The sequence below is a fragment of the Scyliorhinus torazame genome, chromosome 9, assembly GCF_047496885.1.
Source record: "Scyliorhinus torazame isolate Kashiwa2021f chromosome 9, sScyTor2.1, whole genome shotgun sequence".
Classification (NCBI taxonomy): Eukaryota; Metazoa; Chordata; class Chondrichthyes; order Carcharhiniformes; family Scyliorhinidae; genus Scyliorhinus; species Scyliorhinus torazame.
In genome coordinates, this window is record NC_092715.1 from 150,069,809 (window position 1) to 150,092,115 (window position 22,307).

At 47.9% G+C, this 22,307-nt stretch overlaps 1 protein-coding gene across 5 annotated transcripts in view; it reads left to right on the forward strand.

The window, feature by feature from the left end:
- Positions 1 to 22,307, forward strand: part of vps13a (vacuolar protein sorting 13 homolog A) — a 753,359-nt gene that overhangs the window by 447,724 nt on the left and 283,328 nt on the right. For all 5 annotated transcript variants that reach the window (XM_072516625.1, XM_072516626.1, XM_072516627.1 and 2 more), the window contains 2 exons: positions 4,167 to 4,327; positions 6,546 to 6,661. In XM_072516625.1, coding sequence (XP_072372726.1) covers positions 4,167 to 4,327; positions 6,546 to 6,661 — 277 coding nt within the window. The remainder of the gene's footprint in view (positions 1 to 4,166; positions 4,328 to 6,545; positions 6,662 to 22,307) is intronic.

Genomic DNA, 22,307 nt, shown 5'->3' on the forward strand with positions numbered 1-22,307 from the left:
CACGTTTAAAAGTGATATGGGCCTATATGACCCATGCTCCGTCAGATCCTTATCTTTCTTAAGTAACAGGGAAATCGATGCCTGACCCAAAATTTGTGCTAACACCCCCTTCCTTATCGCCTCCTCAAACACCCCTACCATCAGCGGTACCAGCTTATTTTTGAATTTTTTATAATATTCCACCGGAAACCCATCCGGCCCTGCCACTTTTCCTAACTGAATCCTCCCAATCGCACCTTTTATCTCCTGCTCCACTATCGCCCCTCTAATGTAGCCCTGTCCCCCTCCCCTAACCTCGGATACTCCAGCCCAATATTCTGCCTCCTTGACCAACTCTCTGGTGACAGGATAGCCAAGGTAAGAGCCCATGGGATCTAAGGAAATTTGGCCAATTAGGTCCTGAATTTGCAGTGTGGCAGGAAGAAGAGAGTGATGGTTGAGGGGTGTTTTAATGACTAGAAGCCTGTGCCCAGTGTAGTCCTGCAGGCTTCAGTGTAGGGGTCTTTATTGTTTGTGGTTTATATAAATGATTTTGACATAAATTTTGGAGGGTTGATCAGTAAGTACATAGACGATATGAAAATTGGTGGGGTGGTAAATAGTGAAGAGGATAGCCTTCGATTACAGGAGGATATAGACGGGCTGGTCAGATGGGCTGATCGGTGGCAAATTGAATTCAATCTGGATAAGTGCGAGGTGGTGCACTTGGGCAAGACAAACAAGGCAAAGGAATACACGCTGAACAGCAGAACCCTGGGAAGCACCAAGGATCAAAGGGACCTTGGTGTCCATGTAACCGTTCCCTTAAGGTAGCAGGGCAGGTAGATACAGTGGTTCAGAAGGCATATGGTACACTAGCTTTTATTATCCGAGACATAGAGTTTAAGAGCAGGGAGGTTATTCTGGTTCTGTATAAAACATTAGTTAGACCACAGCTGGAGTATTATGTGCAGTTCTGGAATCCAGATTATAGGAGGGATGTGAAAGCACTTGAAAGGGGGCAAAGGAGTTTTACCAGGATGCTGCCTGGGCTGGAGAGTTTTAGCTTGAAGAGTTTGGATAGACTGGGGTTGTTTTCCTTGGAGCAGTGGAGATTGAGAGCGGACATGAGATATATAAAATTATGAGGGGGATAGAGTAATCAGGAAGAAACCTTTTCCCTTGGTGGGATCAATGATCATGGGACATAGACTTAATGTAAGGGGCGGGAGGTGATGTGAGAAAAACCTTTTCACCCAGAGGTTGGAGGGAATCTGAAATTCACTGCCAGAAAGGGTAATGGAGGTAGACCTTCATAACATTTAAGTATTTTGATGTGCACTTGCGATTCCAAGGCATATAAGATTATGGACCAAGTGCTGGAAAATGAGATTAGATAATTAGGTGGTGGTTTTTTTTTTTTTAAAGTATTTTTATTCAATTTTAGCCAATTTTCAACGAAAATTACAGAAAAAAGAAACGCATAAAACTCACAGATCAGCATCGTACACTTATATCACAAATTCCCCCAATGTACAAACCCCCCCCCCCCCCCCCATGAAACAATAATAAACACATACCCGACCCCCCCCCCCCCACTCCCGGGTTGCTGCTGCTGCTGACCACCACCTAACGTTCTGCTAGAAAGTCTAGGAACGGTTGCCACCGCCTGAAGAACCCTTGCACAGACCCTCGCAAGGCAAACCTTACCCTCTCCAATTTAATGAACCCTGCCATGTCGCTGATCCAGGCTTCTACGCTGGGGGGCTTCGCATCCTTCCACTGTAGCAGAATCCTCCGCCGGGCTACCAGGGACGCAAAGGCCAGAATACCGGCCTCTTTCGCCTCCTGCACTCCCGGCTTGTCCGATACCCCAAATAATGCTAACCCCCAGCTCGGCTTGACCCAGGTGTTCACCACCTTAGACACAGTTCTCGCAAAGCCCCTCCAAAACCCATCCAGCGCTGGACACGCCCAGAACCTATGGGCGTGGTTTGCTGGGCTCCCTGAACACCTCACACACCTGTCCTCTACCCCAAAAAACCTACTCAACCTCGCCCCTGTCATATGCGCTCTGTGAAGAACCTTAAATTGTATCAGGCTAAGCCTGGCACAAGAGGAGGAAGGATCAACCCTACCCAGGGCTGCCCACAGACCCTCATCTATCTCCTCCCCAAGCTCCTCCTCCCACTTACCCTTTAGCTCCTCCACCGAGGTCTCCTCCTCCTTCCTGCATCTCCTGATAGACCGCCAAGACCTTGCCTTCTCCAACCCCCCCCGAGAGCACCCTATCTTGAATCTTACGCTCCTCTCCAACACTGCCCTTCCCCCCCGGCCCCGCCCTCTTCCTTTCCTAGCGCGGGAAAAAGCCCGCGCTTTCCACCAAGCCGGCCCCGCCCTCTCTGGCGCAGCTCCCTTTTGCGGCCTTATCTCAGCTCCCCTACCTTGGGCCTCCCCTGCCCCCTCCCCCCAGCATGGCCCTGTCCTTCCAACCACCGACGTCCACACTCTCACACAACCCCCACTTCGAACCATTTACCCAACCCCACCCAGCACCAAAGAAAACAGAACATCCCCCAAAACACAATAACCACAATAAGCCCCCCCTCGATACCCCCTTCCAAAAAACCCTCGTCCGTGTCCAACTTTCCGTCCTGGAGTAAGGTCCACGCCTCCTCCGGCGTCTCAAAGTAATGGTGTTGGTCCTTAAACGTGACCCACAATCGCGCCGGCTGCAGCATCCCGAATTTCACCCCCTTCCGATGCAGAACCACCTTAGCCCGGTTGTACCCGGCCCTCTTCTTGGCCACCTCCACGCTCCAGTCCTGATATATACGGATCTCTGCGTTCTCCCACCTGCTGCTCCGCTCCTTTTTAGCCCATCTCAGGACACACTCCCTGTCCACAATGCGGTGGAACCGCACCATTACCACCCACGGCGGCACATTGGCATTGGGCCTCCTCGTCAGGACTCGCTGAGCCCCATCCAGATCCTGGGGCCTCGGGAAAGCTCCCACGCCCATCAGCGTGTTCAGCATCGTGACCACGCATGCTCCAGCATCCGACCCATCCAATCCCTCCGGGAGACCCAGAATCCGAAGGTTCTTCCTCCTCGACCGATTCTCCATGTCTTCAAACTTTTCTTGCCACTACTTGTGCAGCGCCTCGTGCGCCTCCACCTTCACCGCCAGGCCCAAGATCTCGCCCTTGTTCTCCGAGGCCTTTTTCCGCACCTCCCGGATCGCCGCCCCTTGGACCTTCTGTGTCTCAACCAGCTTATCAATCAATGCCTTCGTCGGCTCCAGCAGCTCTGCCTTCAGGTCCGCAAAACAGCGTTTGAGGAACTCCTGCTGCTCTTGCGACCATTTCGCCCACACTGCCTGGTCTCCACCCGCCGCCATCTTGGTTCTCCTCCCTCTCACTTTTCGCTGCATCAAAATCACTTTTTTCACCGCTCCACTCCTGGTCCAATCCATACAATGCCGGGGGAATCATACTGTCGCCTTCCCACACTGGGAACAGTTGAACAAATGCCGCTGGGGCCCCTAAAAAGCCCAAAAGTCCATTTCTGACGGCAGCTGCCGAACGTGCGACTTAGCTCAGCATAGCCGCAACCGGAAGTCATTAGGTGGTTGTTTTGACCGGCGCAGATGCAATGGGCCGAATGGGCAATTACATTAAAAGGGATATCTATATATATTTATATAGTTGCTGCTGCTGAAGTTGCAAAGGCAGTTGTTTCACTAATCTTTACTATGTTGGTTTAAAGGACTCCAAAATAGTCCAATGATTTATATAAAGCATAGAAAGTGTGAAGATTTTTTCTAATGTGCACAGAACGGCCTCATGCATTCCATTTGCTCCCTCCCTCAACCTTGACAAATGACACTTTTCGAAAATATAGGTAATCTTTCTTGAGATTTATGTGAAAAGTATATAAAATTACTATGTAAATATAAAATAAATATTTTTATTAAAAATACTTTCCTCAAAAGACAACAAATGCACATTTGGAAACTGTTGAATAAAGGATACTAATTATGTGCACAAATTAAAAAATTTGATATGCACTAATTTGCTGCTGAAAGGCATCGATAATCAACACTGGCACTAACATGGAATTGAATGTTTCCAACAACAAATAAGTAACATGTATCATTTTTCTTGTTAAATTTCATTTCATGCAGCTCCTCAAGGCCACACTGCCGCAGACAAAATTCCACTAACTAAATTAGGTCGTCGTCTGTACAGTATTATGCATGAGGAATCAACTGTTGAACGATCCATTGTATGCCAGATTGATGCAACCCAAGGAAGCAAAAGAATAACCATCCGTTCTCCTGTTCAGGTATACTATTCATATTAGCCATTGCATTTCTTTCAGAATATAACTGTTATTTAAATATGTAAACCTTTTTAGTGCATAATTTGTTTTTTTGTTTCTCTTGTTTCATGCACCTATGTGTTTACAGAAAGGTATTTATGCAAACTCGAGCAAAATAGCAAGCCCAAAATATGATGCAGCCAGCAAGGAGCTCAGTACACTCCCCGAATAAGGAGCTGTTTTGCTGACACGGGGCATCCATAAAGATTTGTTCCTAGTTCCTGCCCTCTTAATTTTAAAAGACAACAGCCAACAATGACTGTACTCATCCACTTTGAATGAGTTTCTTCCTAATAACCGGGATATGCTCAGGTCATTTATGAGATCCCTGGCGGCTTCATTTCTTACAGCAGAGGTAATCCATAATCAGCTTAATTTGAAGAGAGTGTAATGGACCAAGAAAATAATTATTTTTACGTGCGATATTTTGCGTGAAAAAAATCCATAGTACATTTCCTGTAGGAATCTGAGACCTTTTGAATTCGAGCAGTGTCCTGGTCGCTATCTAACCCTCAATCAGCAACACAAATAACATTATCCGATCATGATCACATTGCTGTTTGAGGGAACTAGTTGTGCACAAATTGGTTACGTCGTTTTCTTTTAAATTATTTTTATTGGTTTTTAATTTGTATTTATAACAAAGAAAAGGCAAGAACACAGGAAATATGTACAGAAACACAAAACATATTAACAGTAAACTCAAAATGGTCGATTACAACAACCATATATTTTTTTTTAAACAAACATTTTATTGAGGCATTCATGGTTTTATAACAACAAAAGATACAAGTACAAATGTAAACATAATTCCATGCGTAACACACCCCTCCATCTCCCACTGTTCCCGCCTAAGCCTAACTCCCCCCACCCGCTTATTAATTCTGCTAACAGTTTATTTTCCTCCGAAGAAGTCGATTACCGGCTGCCATCTCCAAACGAACCGTCATATGTGCCCGGTGAACCACCTTGAATTGTATCAGGCTGAGTCTGGCACATGATGAGGTTGAGTTGACTCTGCTCAGGGCATCGTCCCACAGACCTGCCTCCAACTCCTTTCCCAACTCATCTTCCCATTTACGCTTTAGCTCACCTATCTGGGTTTCCTCCCACTCCATAAGTTCTTTGTAGATTTCCGATACCTTCCCCTCCCCAACCCCCGTTCTAGAAACTACCTTGTCCTGTATCCCCTGCGGCAGTAGAAGCGGAAAGGTTGATACCTGTCTTTGCACAAAATCCCTTACCTGCAGATACCAAAATCCATTCCCACTGGGCAATTCAAACTCCACTTGCAGATCCTCCAAACAGGGAAAGCTCCCATCATTAAACAGGTCCCCCAGCCTCTCAATCCCTGCTCTCTACTACCTCCCAAACCCCCCATCCATCCTCTCCAAGACAAACCGGTGATTACCATGAATTGGAGCTCACACCGACGCTCGCTCCATTCCCATATGCTTCCGCCACTGCTCCCAGACTCAGGGCCGCCACTACCACTGGGCTTGTGGAGTACCGGGCCAGCAAGAACGGCAGAGGAGACGTTACCAATGCCGCCAAACTTGTGTTCTTACATGAGGCCACCTCCACCCGCTCCTACACCGACCCCTTCCCCACTACCCACTTCCTGATCATGGCTATGTTTGCCGCCCGGTAGTAGTTCCTAAAGTTCGGCAGTGCCAACCCTCTGCCCCCTCGGCTCTGCTCCATCAGTACTTTCTTTACTCGCGGGCTTTTACTCGCCTAAACAAACCCAGATATCACCCTGTTCACCCGTTTGAAAAGGGCCTTTTGTATGAAAATAGGGAGGCACTAGAAAACAAACAGAAATCTCCGGAGGACTGCCAACTTTACGGTCTGTACCCTCCATGTGAAGCTGAGGAAGGAGCAGTGCTCCGAAAGCTAGTGTTTGAAACAAACCTATTGGACTTTAACCTGGCGTTGTAAGACTTCTTACTGTGCTCACCCAGTCCAACACCAGCATCTCCACATCATATCAATACATATAAGTAAGAAGTTTTATAAAAAGCAGTATTGTGATCAGTTTTGCAAGTTATTTATAAGTGATGTGTCCACTTCTGAAATAAGGATTTAATCAATGATGTAAATATTGTATCTGGATACAGTTGAAATTTCTATATTAAATTTGGAAAAGTTTAATCAAATTAAACCTTAATTTAAATTACAGATTAAGAATCATTTTTCAGTACCTTTCAATGTATTTGAAGATGTGGAATCTGATTTGAAGAGTCTTGGTACAATTCAGCCGAATGAAGAATTCAGTGTCCCTCTGCTTTCTTACAGGTATTCAAACAATATAATACTTCTTTCTAAATGTTGTATTTTTTTATGGAACAATTTGCATTAAGTTTAAAAACTATTCCTATGTTATAGTATAAATAAAAGAACCCAAGGAGGAATTTATTTTTCATCACTTCCTTTGTGGTTCTTTTATTTTTCATCACTTCTTTTATGGTTCAATCTAATGGATTTTATCCAATTCAATATAACTCAACGGATAGCGTTAAGTGGAATTTACAGTCCAGAAACACACCATTATGTCATTGGTTTAAGCAAGTGTTTATGTTCCACACAAGCCTCTTTCTACCTTACTTCATCTTACCCTCGATCAGCATAATCTTCTCCCTCATGTACTTATCTAGCTTCCCCTTAAATGTATCTAAGCTAATCACCTCAGATTTTAGTTCCATATTTTAGTCTGTGGATAAAGAAAATTCTCCTGAATTCATATTTGGATTTATTGCTGACTAGCTTGTATAGCCCCTAGTTTTGGACTTCTTGACATGTTCATTCATCTTCCCTATGTCTACTTTATCTAAGTCCTGTCATAATTTTAATGATCTCCCTTCTCCTCCTATTTCTAGAGAAAAGATCCTCTGTCTGTTCAGCCTTTCCTGATAACTATAATCTCAGATGTATTTTGTTTGGTGGAAGGGTTTGGTTCCAATGAAAGGGCACCACACACAGCTGTCACCAACTCCTTTTTCCTTCACTGCTAATAGATTTGCTGTGCATTTCTAGTATTTCCTTTTATTAGTTGCGAAATAAATGCTTCAGGTAGGGCCTTCCTTTAGATCAGTTGAATGGATCTTTTCTTTCTGGAGCTTACCAAACTGTCAGTTTAATTCTTTTTGGTGACATATTCTTAGGTATAAAAATTTTCAGTTACTGCTTTAACCATTTTGTTTAAGCAGATTAAAATGGCACACACATGGCATTACACAACAAAAAGAAATGACCAATATTCAGCATATTTCCTTATTTTCATTCTTGCATTTGTATGAATTCTTTTAAAGTAATAAACATCCAAAGGCACTTCACTTTGTGTTATCAGAGAAAATATGACATCACATCAGCAAAAGATATTGAGAGTGGTGACCAAACTCTTTGGCAAAGAGGTAGGTTTGAAAGCGCAACTGAAAGGAGGGGAGAGCAGTAGAGATGCAGAGAGATTTTGAGAATCCCAGAGTTTAGCATTTGGCAACTGAAAGCACAATATTGCAAGGATGGAAAAATGAAAATTGAACATTCGCAAGAGGGCACATGTGGAGGAGCGCAGAGATCTTGGAGAGTTGTAGGGTTGGAGGACATTTTATAGATAGAGAGGGGGGAAACCATAGAGGTGTGTGAACATGAGGATGAAAGTTTAACAATTTGAGGACTTATCTGATTAAAGCCTGGGTTGATTTCATGTGGCATTTTAGGAAAACTTGAAGCAAACTACCAGATCTCACTATGATTCATAATTTTATTTTTGCTGGTTATTAACATCGCAACCAGAATATTATTTTCCAACCAGAAGAATGAAGTTGCATTTATATAAGCATCGCTTGTGACCTCAGGATATTGCAAGTGCTGCACATCGAATGACGTGCTTTTAAAGTGTAGTCATTGTTATAATATAGGAAACGGGACCACAAATTTGTATGCAGAAAGGTCCCAGAAACAGTAATTAACAGTACAATTCCCAGACCACCTGTTTTGTGTTTGTTGACTATTGATGGCAGCAATTAACCTCTGAATCTGCACCCCCTCTCTCCCTTCCGGCTTGTTAATCATTTGTGGCAGGTATGGGCCTTGTTTCAGATTTTAATCGTGCCCCTCTGCCTGTCCTGGTGCATTAAAATTTCCTCCAAGAATGGAAAGCCATCAAATTATGACCTTTCACCAATTTTCTCAACCTGTTCCCTCCATGTATACTGTACGAGTACTTCTCTGAGATTTAGAGGCAGCACGGCAGCACAGTGGTTAGCACAGTTGCTTCATAGCTCCAGGGTCCGAGGTTCAATTTCCGGCTTGGGTCACTGTCTGTGCGTAGTCTGCACTTTCTTCCCGTGTCTGCGTGGGTTTCCTCCAGTTTCCTCCCACAGTCCAAAGATGTGCAGGTTTGGTGGATTGGCCAGGCTAAATTGCCCTTAATGTCCAAAAAAAAAGGTTGGGTGGGGTTATTGGGTTACGGGGATAGGGTGGAGTCGTGGGCTTAAGTGGGGTGCTCTTTCCAAGGGCCGATGCAGACTCGATGGGCCAAATGGCCTCCTCCTGCACTGTAAAGTTTATGATCTATGATCCAATGGCCACGTTGCGCCAGAAAAGCAGCTCGCCATGGCATAGTGTGCCCAATGAAAGCCGGGAGACCCCACTTCTGGGATCTACCAGGCTTGCCAGGCGTCGAGAGATCCAACGCGATCTCGCGAGACGTTGCGATGCAAATACCTCCCAATTTGGGCGGGATCACTTTTTGGCAAATCTGCATATTAGAGCGAGGCAGCTAGTCTCACTCTAATGTGCAGATTCCCGAGGTACCTGAAGCTTTGGGATTCATCCCTTCGCCTCAAACCTCGGGCGATTGCTGTTCAGCATGGAATAGCACTCGTGGAGGTCTCCCAGGGGATCGGAGGCCTCCAGATGCATGCTCTTTAGGCAGGGTGGTGCCCTGGCATTGTTGGTGCCACCTGGATATCCTGGCAGTGCCACCCTGACACCCTGGCAGTGCCGCATCACAGGTGCCAGCCTGGCACTTCAAAGGTGGCACTGCCAGTTGGCAATGCCAAAGCCGCAAGTCATGTTAAATAGCCATGTGTTTCTCACACTGCGAGTGCCGGGAAACACATGGCTAAATGCGCTTGCTGGGGAATTTATTCCCTTTTGGGTGAATTGTGCCCTAAGTCTTAGAAAATCCAGATTCTTCTGGCTAAACATTGAGAAGACCTAAGCATTCCCCTACCATCTTTAGAAATCCCTTCCTTGCCCCTTCAAATTGGTTCACCACTGAAGTCATTTTTAAATCCAAGCTAAGATTGCAATCTCATATTTTCTCCATTATAAAGACCTACATTCACTTCCCTAAACCATTAGTTTCATCCCTATTTCAATCCTTCAGTTACTGAAATCCTTATTCATGTTTTTGCTGTATCGTTTTTCCAGTTGGCTGTTCCCCACCTTCCATAAACTATTAACTCATCAAAATCCTGCTTTGTATGTCCACTCCAACAGCATGTCTCACTCACCCAGCACCCCTTTCCTTTCCAAGCTGGATTGGCTCCTAGTCCTTGAATGCCTGCCATTCAACATTTTCATTCTTGTGTTCAATGCCTCCATTGTTTCAAAGTAAACTTTTTAAAGTGCTACAAACTTCCCTCAACAAAACCCCCACTACTCAGGCCTTCTGTGCCTGCCCCTGTGCCTTTGCACCACTATTGCATGGTGGTCTACTTTGGTGTTCTCTCTCTGAACTTATCTATATCTGTACTTCCCTCTCCACTTTATGTTACAGCTTAAAACCAGTGTCCTTAATTAAGCTTTCGGTTTCCCCTCTTAACATTTAGTTTGGTGCCATTTTTCTTGCTTCCATCTGTGAAGTGCCTTGGGATGTTTCCATGGTAAAGGTGCGATAAAATGCATATTTGTGTTCATGACCTAAGTTGTCATGCAGAGCAGGAAGCTTTCTGGGAGGTGAGTAGTTAGTTTAAAAAGCTTACCTTTACAGGAGCAGCCCTTTGGATTTCGGCGGCAGCGGTGCGCAGGGGCCTTCTTGGAGGTGAGTAGTGAATTTAAAACCACTTACCTTTACAGGAGCAGCCCTTTGGATTTCGGCGGCAGCGGTGCGCAGGGGCCTTCTGGGAGGTGAGTAGTTAGTTTAAAAAGCTTACCTTTACAGGAGCAGCCCTTTGGATTTTGGTGGCAGCGGTGCGCAGGGGCCTTCTTGGAGGTGAGTAGTGAATTTAAAACCACTTACCTTTACAGGAGCAGCCCTTTGGATTTCGGCGGCAGCGGTGCGCAGGGGCCTTCTGGGAGGTGAGTAGTTAGTTTAAAAAGCTTACCTTTACAGGAGCAGCCCTTTGGATTTCGGCGGCAGCGGTGCGCAGGGGCCTTCTTGGAGGTGAGTAGTGAATTTAAAACCACTTACCTTTACAGGAGCAGCCCTTTGGATTTCGGCGGCAGCGGTGCGCAGGGGCCTTCTGGGAGGTGAGTAGTTAGTTTAAAAAGCTTACCTTTACAGGAGCAGCCCTTTGGATTTCGGCGGCAGCGGTGCGCAGGGGCCTTCTGGGAGGTGAGTAGTTAGTTTAAAAAGCTTACCTTTACAGGAGCAGCCCTTTGGATTTCGGCGGCAGCGGTGCGCAGGGGCCTTCTTGGAGGTGAGTAGTGAATTTAAAACCACTTACCTTTACAGGAGCAGCCCTTTGGATTTCGGCGGCAGCGGTGCGCAGGGGCCTTCTGGGAGGTGAGTAGTTAGTTTAAAAAGCCTTGCCTGGTCCCGTGTCTGTTCTTCTTTTCAGTTTTATTTGTTTTTATATAAGGCGGGAACCGGAAGTTCTACCTCTGGCAAGTGCCCCCCCCCCCCCAACCAATAAATTCTGGTGGAAAGGAAACCCGAGACACTACACGTGTAGTGTCTCCCACCCGCCCTCCTCCTCTAACCTAATAATAAGACCCATTGGTGTAAGGTAAGTGCCATATTATATTATTATATTATTAGCATTGTGCAGGTCAAGGATCGGTGGTGGAGGAGCAGTCTCTGTCAGCGAGAGAACCTGAGAACATCTCAGACACTCAGAAGGCAAGTAAGTGATTTTTACTTTTATACCTTTTTTCAAATTGTGTGTGTCGGGGGGAAACTGAAGCGACATCACAGAAAAGCTGTGACCTGAGTGGCTGGTTGGGATTCTAACCTAAATTTTAAAAAAAAAATTGAGTATTTGGGAACTAATTAAACATAATAACTTAATTATAATTTAGAGGATATCTAAGCCAGAGATCAGAGAGTATTATAGTTAGCTATCGCATTTCTATTAGAAATCTAGTGCTAGGAAACAGATAGTTGACAGTAACTTTGCAATTTAAAAAGAAAGTATTTAAAAAAAAAAAAGACAAATTTTAATTTTAATTAATTGACGCAATGTCAGTTAGAGGGGTGCTGTGCTCTGACTGTGAGATGTGGCAGGTCCGGGAGGCTTCCAGCGTCCCGGATGGCTTCATCTGCAAAAAGTGCACCCAACTGCAGCTCCTCACAGACCGCATGGTTCGGTTGGAGCAGCAATTGGATGCACTTAGGAGCATGCAGGTGGCGGAAAGCGTCATAGATCGCAGTTATGTAAATGTGGTCACACCCAAGGTGCAGGCAGAGAAATGGGTGACCACCAGAAAGGGCAGGCAGTCAGTGCAGGAATCCCCTGTGGTTGTCCCCCTCTCGAACAGATATACCCCTTTGGATACTGTCGGGGGGATAGCCTATCAGGGGAAAACAGCAGCAGCCAGAGCAGTGGCACCACGGCTGGCTCTGGTGTTCAGAAGGGAGGGTCAAAGCGCAGAAGAGTAATCGTAATTTGTGCATGAGTAGCGATTACTGTGTATAATAAATGTGCTTTGATTTAAATCTTACTAATCGGTGTATTGAGTTATTGGTCATTACTCGAACATGAACCTCGTGGCGGTATCATAAAGATACCTGGCGACTTGAGAGCAAAGGTTATAAAACAGAGCCAAGTGAACCAACCAAAAGTTAGCGACATTTTACTGGCGACATTCTGACAGGACCCGACCTAGAAGTGGCTTAACCACTCCGGGAGAACCCAAAAATTTGAATTAGAGATCCAAATGGGAACAGAAAACCACAAGTGTTCAAGCAGTTCTGACCAATCCTCATAATTCGGAAGTATGTGTATGCATGCGTAACTAACAGGGCTATAAGGTAAACTGATAGATTTTTTTGTTGCGACAAAACTGTCGGGAGTTTGTACTTCGGAAATTAGCGAAAGCCGTACCCGTATTTACAGCACCGCCTTAGCTCCCCTGTTCCAAATTTAAAAGAAGCATTCGGGCAAGAAAGATGGCAATGCAGGCAATGCAACGCCTCATGAACCCAGAGGAATTTGCGGTCGCAGCAACCAGCAGCAGTAGAGTAGGACAGTGTCCCGTATGGGAGGAAGAAATTAGGAAGTACCTCAAAGGGAAAGGATGGCCCCTTTGGAGCGAATTCTGTAACAACGAGGAAACAGGTCCCGGGAGTATAGGACATACTTGGTGGTAGAACCTGAGCGAGATTCACAAGAAGAGCTTGGGGAAAGCTCGCAAGCCGATGACAATCGTGTCCTGCTTGGCAGAGTTGCGAGGCACAGAGGAGGTCCGAAAAGAGGGAGAAGACATACATCGAATGAGTAAGGTCGATGTAAGTGAGGTAGAAGAGAACTTCGAGTTGAGGAGGAAGTTGGCAGCAAAAGACGGAGAGGTGGATGATGCCAAGCGGGCTCACCAGTCTTGTCTGGCGCACTTAAGCAGCTTCCAGTCCCAGTATGAAAAGGCCTATCAGAACACGCAACGTGCAGTCCTGGTACGAGAAGAAACCGAGAAGCAGGTAGAAGCATTGCAGAGGCAGTGTAGTGACCTGAAGGCAGCGTTAAGAGCACTCCATGCTGCCGCCACGGAGCAAAGACAAAGCTCACTAGACCCGCAAAGTGCCGGAAGCAGATTGCAGAGCTGCAATCGCTGCTTTCAGTCCAAAAAGGATTCCAGGAAACCTTTGGAGCAAAATTAGATGAGGAAGACGGCCCTGATTGGGAAGAGTTAAATGAAACAGCGCAGAGATATGTTCAGGGAACATGTGCGCAGGGAAAGCCCCAAATGAGAAAAGCGCCCTGTCTGATCCCAAAATACAACCCAAAGTACCCCAAATTCACTCGGTTTGTCCGCATACTCGCGACCAGTGCCTTATGTAGCAGCCAGACCCAGTCCACAAACCCCAGCCCGAACCACCCCAGCACCTCCACCAGAAAAGCCCACTCCATCTGATCAAATGCCCCATCCGCGTCCATTGCCACCACTACCTCCACCTCCTGCCGCTCTGAAGGCATCATAATTACATTAAGCAGCCTCCTCACGTCCATCAACAACTGCCTCCCCTTTAAAAAATCCATTCGATCACCCCCGGGACGCAGTCCTCGATCTGCAAGGCCAACAGCTTCGCCAGCAACTTGACATCTACGTTCAGTAGTAATAACAGGCGGCACGACCCTCGCTGCTCCGGATCCTTATCCTTCTTTAATATCAGGGAGATGGAGGCCTGCAACAATGGAGGGGGGAATTCCCCCTCTCCCTCACTTCATTATATATCCTCACCAGCAGTGGCCCCAGGTCCACCTCAAATTTTTATAGAACTCTACTGGGAACCCATCCGGGCCTTCCCTGCCTGCATACTCTCCATCACCTCCCTCAACCGAATTGGGGCCCCCAGTCCCTGAAACGGCCCCTCCTCCACTTTGGAAAACTCCAGCCCGTCCAGAAACCGCCACATCTCTTCCTCCCCGGTTGGAGGCTCCGAGTCATATAACCTTCTAAAGAACGCCTCAAACACACCCTCGGGGTCCATCACCACCTTGCCTTCATGATCCCTCACTCTGCCAATCTTCCTCGCCGCCTCTTGCTTTCTCAACTGATAGGCCAACATCCTGCTCACCTTCCCCCCATACTCATACACAGCCCTACCACCTTCCCCGTAGAACTAGCCCAAACTCCACCTGGAGCTTCGGTCTCTCCTTCAACGGTACTGCCTCTGGCGCCTCAAGAGTATCTCCTGTCGACCCTCAAAATCTCGTCCATCAGCCTTGCCCTCGCTGCCCACTCCTTTCTCTATCTGCCTGAGTCGATATAAACTCCCCACTAACCACCGCCTTGAGTGCCTCCCACAGCATGGCGGCCATGACCCCCCTCCCCATATCACTTAGCTCTACGAACCCCCTAATAACAGCCCGCACACCTCCTCAACTGCAAACAACCCTACAGTGCAGATCCACCCAGTGCAGCGCATGGTCAGAAACCACAATCAATCATCGGCAACATGGTAGCACAGTAGGTAGCACTGTTACTTCACAGCACCAGGGTACCAGGTTGGAATCCTGGCTTGGGTCACTGTCTGTGCGGAGTCTGCACGTTCTCGCTGTGTCTGCATGGGTTTCCTCCGGGTGCTCCGGTTTCCTCCCACAAGTCCCAAATGACGTGCTGTTAGGTAGTTTGGACATTCAGAATTCTCCCTCTGTGTACCCGAACAGGCGCCGGAATGTGGTGACTAGGGCCTTTTCACAGTAACTTAATTGCAGTGTTAATGTAAGCCTACTTGTGACACTAATAAAGATTATTATTATTCAGTCAGCCATCCCCGCCTACAGCGTCTTGTCTAGCCCGAATAAAAACAACCCAGGAGTACACCCAGTGCACATGGGAGAAGTATGAAAACTCCTTTGCCCTCAGCATACATGTCCTTCCTCCCCCCACCTGCCCCATCCCTTTCTCGGCCTAGCCTGGTCTCCTATCTTCTGGTGCGTCTCCTGCAAAAAGGCCACGTCCACCTTCAAACTCCTCAGATGCGTGAACACATGCGAACGTTTGACCGGCCCAATCAGCCCCCTTACATTCCACATGACAAGCCTGGTTGGGAGGGGGCATCCTGCCCCCTTCCCCTACCATCAGCCTTATCCTGTTTTGAGCCAGCCCCCAGCCCGTGTCACATGACCCCCCCAGGCCCGCCCTTGGATATCCACCATCATTGATCTCTTTCAAACTGCACCACGCCAACCATTCATGTCAGCAACCCTCCCCTCCCCAAATAAAAAAACCTCCCCTCCCCCATGCCTTCCACATGGCAAACCCCCACTTCACTCCCGTTAATTAGCTCACCCAGCTAGCATGGTGGTCCCCGCCCAAGGCCTTCAATCCTCCTTCAAATTCCTCCCCTCTCAACCATCGAACTCTCAAACAAAAAGCACATTCACCATTGTTGCATCCCCATCAAAGCTTGCCCCTGAAAAAAGCACCACCAAAAACTTTAAAGAACACCTAAAAAAAAATCCTGCAAAGTTCAATGTCCTCCTACTTCTCCCAGTTCATTGTCCCTCTCAAATTCCATCGCCTCCTCTGGTGCGTCGAAATACCACTCTCTCTTCTGGAAAGCCACCTACAGGCAGGCTGGGTACAGTACCCCATACTTCACCCCCTTTTTAAAGAGGGCAGCCTCATGGGTGGCACAGTGGTTAGCACAGTTGCTTCACAGCGCCAAGGACCCGGGTTCGATTCCCAGTTTGGGTCACTGTCTGTGCAGAGTCTGCACGTTCTCCCCGTGTCTGCATGGGTTTCCTCCAGGTGCTCCGGATTACTCCCACAAGTTCCAAAAGACGGGCTTGTTAGATGAATTGGACATTCTGAATTCTCCCTCAGTGTACCTGAACAGGCGCCAGAATGTGACGACTAGGGAATTTTCACAGTATCTTCATTGCAGTGTAAGCCTACTTATGACACGAATAAAGATTATGATCATAATCCGGTTAAACTTAGCCCTCCTCTTCGCCAGCTGCACACCCAAGTCCTGGCACACGCAGCCCGTTCCCTTTCCAGGTACATCGTTCCCTTCCCAGGTCCATCGAAGGATCTTCTCCTTGTCCAGAAAGCGATGCAACGGCACCACCATTGCTCGTGGCGGCTCACTTGCCTGCTGCCTCCTCCTCAACTTTCTGTGCGCCCGGTCCACCTCCAGGAGCCGATCAAAGGTCACCTCTTCCCCATCAACCTCTCCAACATCTTTGCCACATATACTGCGGCCTCCACACCTTCAATGCCTTCAGGCATCCCGACAAGACTTAGCTTTCACCTTCTGGAGCGATTCTCCAAATCCTCCACCTTCTCCCTTAGCTTTTTCTGACTCTCACGCATCACTCCCATCTCAGCCACCAAAGAGGCCTACTGCTCCTCGTGCTCCCCAACAGCCTCCTCCACTTTCTGGACTTACCACCTCTGCTCCACTTGCTCGATCGCAGACCTCAGCGGTTCCACCATCTTGGCTAGGTCTTACCTCTGCTGCCAAAACATATCATTCGAAAACTCCACCAACCGCTCCGTCGACCACCGAGCAGGCAGTGCAGCCCCCTTGCCCTCCGCCATCTTTCCCTGTCACGTACCACAAAAACTCTCCTGTTCCAACAATACTTACTTTTTTTTGTGGCTCTCCTCGTCTGCTGATCCATGCACCAGCCACACCAGAGGAGAATTACCTTCCCCAAGCACTCCTATACCTTTTGCCCACAAATATTTTGCCCTTCGGATGGGGAAAAGACCAAAACAAATTGCCTTGAGCCATGGCCGCCACTGGATGTCTCAGCCCCAACAACACTGAAGAAGCTCAATGCCAACAAGGATAAAGCAGGCAACTTGATTGGTGCACGTTTCACTAACATTTAATCCCTCCACCACTGACAAACAATGGCAGCACTGCATACCATCTACAAGATGCAATGCAGGAGCTCACCAATGTTCCTTTGGCAGCACCTTCCAAACCCACGATTACTACCATCTAGAAGGGCCAAAGGCAGCTGATACCAGGGAATACCACCATCTGGAGTTTCCACTCCAAGTCACTCAACAAGTCTGACTTGGAAATATATTGTTGTTACTTTACTGTTGCTCGGTCAAATTCCCTCCCTAACAGTACTGTGGGTGTGCCTACACCTCAAGGACTGATGTTGAAGGCTGCTCACCACCACCTTCTTAAGGGCAACTATGGATGGACAATAACTGCTGGCCTAGCCAGTGAAGCCCACATCCCACAAATTAATTTTTTAGAAACTTAAAGAAAAAGCATATCATTAAGACGGGTACCAGGTTAGACTATTGGACAGAATATCTAAAACTGCAAAGAATGACTAAAATATTGGTAAGGAGGACAAAAATTTATTGAGAGAAAGCTAAATTATAAAGATACAAGAGTTTCTGTAGATTTTGTAAAATAAACAAATTAACAAAGCAAGTGTTAGTCTATCGAAAATGATTCTGGTGAGTTAATAATGGAAAATGAGGCTACGGTAGATGAATTGAACAGGTATTTTGCAACGGTTTTCACATTCACCAGTGACATCCCAGAAATGGCTGTAAGTGAGGAACTCAAGAAAATTACAATCACCAGGGAAGTGATACAACAATTTTTTGGAACTGGGGATTGACAGATTGGATTTCATCCTAGGGTCTAAAAGAACTGGCTGGTGAGAAAGTTCACGTGTAGGTTTTACTTTGCCAAAATTCAATAGATTCAGAGATGTTCCATTCGATGAAGAATAGCGTTGTGACTCCTTTATTCAAAAGGAGGGAGACAGAAAGCAGAATTTGACTTGGCTAAATTCAGGTTAATCAGACAGAGTCAACATGGTTTTCTGAATGGGAAATCATGTTTAACTAATTTATTTTGAGTTCTTAGAAATAGTAACAGGTGCTGTGAATAAAGGGAAACTGCGCATGGACTGTATTTAGATTTCCAGAAGGCATTTGATAAGGTCATTGCGGAAAATAAAAGCTCATTGGGGGTAACATATTGGGATGGTTAGAAAAGATTGGCCGACTTCCGGGTGCGGCGATGACCAGCTAAGTCGCACGTTTCGGCAGCTCCCGGTGGAACGGACTTTTGGGCTCTTAATAAGAGCCCCAACGGCAATTTTAACGGCTAAAAGTACTGTGCGGTAAACCAGAAGGGAATCCCCCCTGGGTACGGATGGAAAAAGGAGGAAAGTGGCCGGATTGCGGTGGATCCTTTAGAGCAGCGGCAAGGAAGGCAAGCAAAAACCAAGATGGCGTCGGAAGGTGGCAGTTTAATATGGGGCCCTGAACAACACAAGTTTTTGAAACGCTGCGTGGAAGAGCTTAAAAAGGAGATGAAGAAGGAGCTGTTGGCCCCGATATTACAGGCGATTGAAGGGCTAAAAGATGAGCAAAAGACCCAGGAGCGGGAGCTTCGGGTCGTGAAGGCAAAGGCTGCCGAGAACGAGGACGATATACAGCGCCTGGTGGTGAAGACGGAGATGCACGAGGCACACCATAAACGATGTGTGGAAAGGCTGGAGGTGCTGAAGAATAATGCGAGGAGGAAGAATTTAAGGATACTTGGTCTTCCTGAAGGTGCAGAAGGGGCGGACGTCGGGGCATATGTGAGCACGATGCTGCACTCGTTAATGGGAGCGGAGGCCCCGATGGGTCCGTTGGAGGTGGAGGGAGCATACCGAGTGATGGCGCGAGGACCGAGAGCAGGAGAAATTCCCAGAGCCATAGTGGTGAGATTCCTCCGTTTTAAGGACAGAGAGATGGTCCTCAGATGGGCAAAGAAAACTCGGAGCAGTAGGTGGGAGAACGCTGTGATCCGCGTATATCAAGACTGGAGTGCGGAGGTGGCGAGAAGGAGGGCGAGCTTTAATCGGGCCAAGGCGGTGCTTCATAAAAAGAAGATTAAATTTGGAATGCTGCAGCCGGCAAGACTGTGGGTCACATATCAAGGGAAGCACCACTACTTTGAAACAGCGGATGAGGCGGGACATTTATTGTTGAAGAGAAATTGGAATAAGCGGGTTATTAAAAAAGAACGTTTGAGACAAAGTGGTGGGGCGAATATGGGGGGCGAAGAGGGGGGAAAAAGGGGGGAAGAGATGATTTTTATGTTGTTAATCCTGCGACCCGGTAACTTTTCTCTCTTCCACAGGTTGTGGGGGAGGGAGGAAGGGAGGTGGAGGAGCTGGGGGGCGTTGGCCATTGGGGGCGGGGCCAAAAGGGAAGCGCGGGCTTTGTTCCCGCGCTATGATAATTATGGCGGGAATAGGGAAGCAGGAAGGAGGGGGCGTCGCACGGTGCGAGCCGAGGTCACGGGGGGAAGCCGAGGTCGGCTAGAGTTTGCTGACTTCTGGGAGCAACATGGGGGGTGTAACTACGCTAGTGGGGGATCTAGCGGGGGGGGTGGGGGGGTGGGAGGGGGGATTTACTGGGTTGCTGCTGCTGGGGAGAAGGGGGAGCTGGGTATGGGGTGGGGTGGGCGGGACGGGAGGGCACCGCTGCGTGGGAACCGGGTGAGGAGCTGGATAAAAGGGGATGGCTAATCGACAAGGGGGGGGGGGGGGTAAAGAGCCCCCCAACCCGGCTGATCACGTGGAATGTGAGAGGGCTGAACGGGCCGATAAAGAGGGCACGGGTACTCGCACACCTTAAGAAACTTAAGGCAGATGTGGTTATGTTACAGGAGACGCATTTGAAACTGATAGACCAGGTTAGACTACGCAAAGGATGGGTGGGGCAGGTGTTTCATTCGGGGCTAGATGCGAAAAACAGGGGGGTGGCTATACTAGTGGGGAAGCGGGTAATGTTTGAGGCAAAGACCATAGTGGCGGATAGTGGGGGCAGATACGTGATGGTGAGTGGCAAATTACAGGGGGAGGCGGTGGTCTTAGTGAACGTATATGCCCCGAACTGGGATGATGCCAACTTTATGAGGCTCATGTTAGGATGTATCCCGGACCTAGAGGTGGGGAAGTTGGTAATGGGTGGAGATTTTAACACGGTGCTGGAACCAGGGCTGGACAGATCGAGGTCCAGGACTGGAAGGAGGCCGGCAGCAGCCAAGGTGCTTAAAGACTTTATGGAGCAGATGGGAGGAGTAGACCCATGGAGATTTAGCAGACCTAGGAGTAAGGAGTTTTCATTTTTCTCCTATGTCCACAAAGTTTATTCGCGAATAGACTTTTTTGTTTTGGGAAGGGCGTTGATCCCGAAGGTGAGGGGGATGGAGTATACGGCTATAGCTATTTCGGATCACGCTCCACACTGGGTGGACTTGGAGATAGGGGAGGAAAAAGAACGGCGTCCACCCTGGAGAATGGACATGGGACTAATGGCGGATGAGGGGGTGTGTCTAAGGGTGAGGGGGTGTATTGAAAAGTACTTGGAACTCAATGATAATGGGGATTGAGCCCCTGGCAATAGCATTGAGGGGTTCCAGGAAGTGGAGGGGAGTACTCAGGGGAGGAGAACAACACCGGGTATCTCTGTATGCGGACGATTTGTTGTTGTATGTGGCGGACCCGGCGGAGGGGATGCCAGAGATAATGCGGATACTTGGGGAGTTTGGAGAATTTTCAGGATATAAACTGAACATGGGGAAAAGTGAGTTTGTGGTGCATCCAGGGGAGCAGAGCAGAGAAATAGAAGGCTTACCGCTGAGGAAGGTAACAAGGGACTTTCGCTACTTGGGGATCCAGATAGCCAAGAATTGGGGTACATTGCATAGGTTAAATTTAACGCGGTTGGTGGAACAGATGGAGGAGGACTTCAAGAGATGGAACATGGTATCCCTGTCACTGGCAGGGAGGGTGCAGGCGGTTAAAATGGTGGTCCTCCCGAGATTCCTCTTTGTGTTTCAGTGCCTCCCGGTGGTGATCACGAAGGCTTTTTTCAAAAGGATTGAGAAGAGTATTATGAGTTGTGTGTGGGCCGGGAAGACCCCGAGAGTGAGGAAGGGATTTTTGTAGCGTAGTAGGGATAGGGGGGGGGCTGGCACTACCGAGCCTAAGTGAGTACCACTGGGCCGCTAATATCTCAATGGTATGTAATTGGATGGGAGAAGAGGAGGGAGCGGCGTGGAAGAGATTGTAGAGGGCGTCCTGCAGGGGGACTAGCCTACAAGCTATGGTGACGGCGCCGTTGCCGTTCTCACCGAAGAAATACACCACAAGCCCGGTGGTGGTGGCTACTCTGAAAATTTGGGGGCAGTGGAGACGGCATAGGGGAAAGACGGGAGCCTTGGTGTGGTCCCCGATAAGAAATAATCATAGGTTTGCTCCGGGGAGAATGGATGGGGGATTTGGAACATGGCAAAGAGCAGGAGTAACACAATTGAGAGATCTGTTTGTAGATGGGACGTTTGCAAGTCTGGGAGCGCTGACCGAAAAATATGGGTTGCCCCAAGGGAATGCATTCCGGTATATGCAACTGAGGGCTTTTGCGAGGCAACAGGTGAGGGAATTCACGCAGCTCCCGACGAAGGAGGTGCAGGACAGAGTGATCTCAAAGACATGGGTGGGGGACGGTAAGGTATCAGACATATATAGGGAAATGAGGGACGAGGGGGAGATTATGGTAGATGAGCTGAAAGGGAAATGGGAAGAAGAGCTGGGGGAGGAGATTGAGGAGGGGCTGTGGGCTGATGCCCTAAGTAGGGTAAACCCATCGTCCTCGTGTGCCAGGCTAAGCCTGATACAATTTAAGGTGTTACACAGGGCGCATATGACTGGAGCACGGCTCAGTAAATTTTTTGGAGTAGAGGATAGGTGTGCGAGATGCTTGAGAAGCCCAGCGAATCACACCCACATGTTCTGGTCATGTCCGGCACTACAGGGGTTTTGGGTGGGGGTGACAAAGGTGCTTTCGAAAGTGGTGGGGGTGCAGGTCGAACCAAGCTGGGTGTTGGCTATATTCGGGGTTGCAGAAGAGCCGGGAGTGCAGGAGGTGAAAGAGGCTGATGTTTTGGCCTTTGCGTCCCTAGTAGCCCGGCGCAGGATACAGTTGCTGTGGAAGGAAGCCAAGCCCCCGGGTGTGAAGACCTGGATAAATGACATGGCAGGGTTTATAAAGCTGGAACGGATTA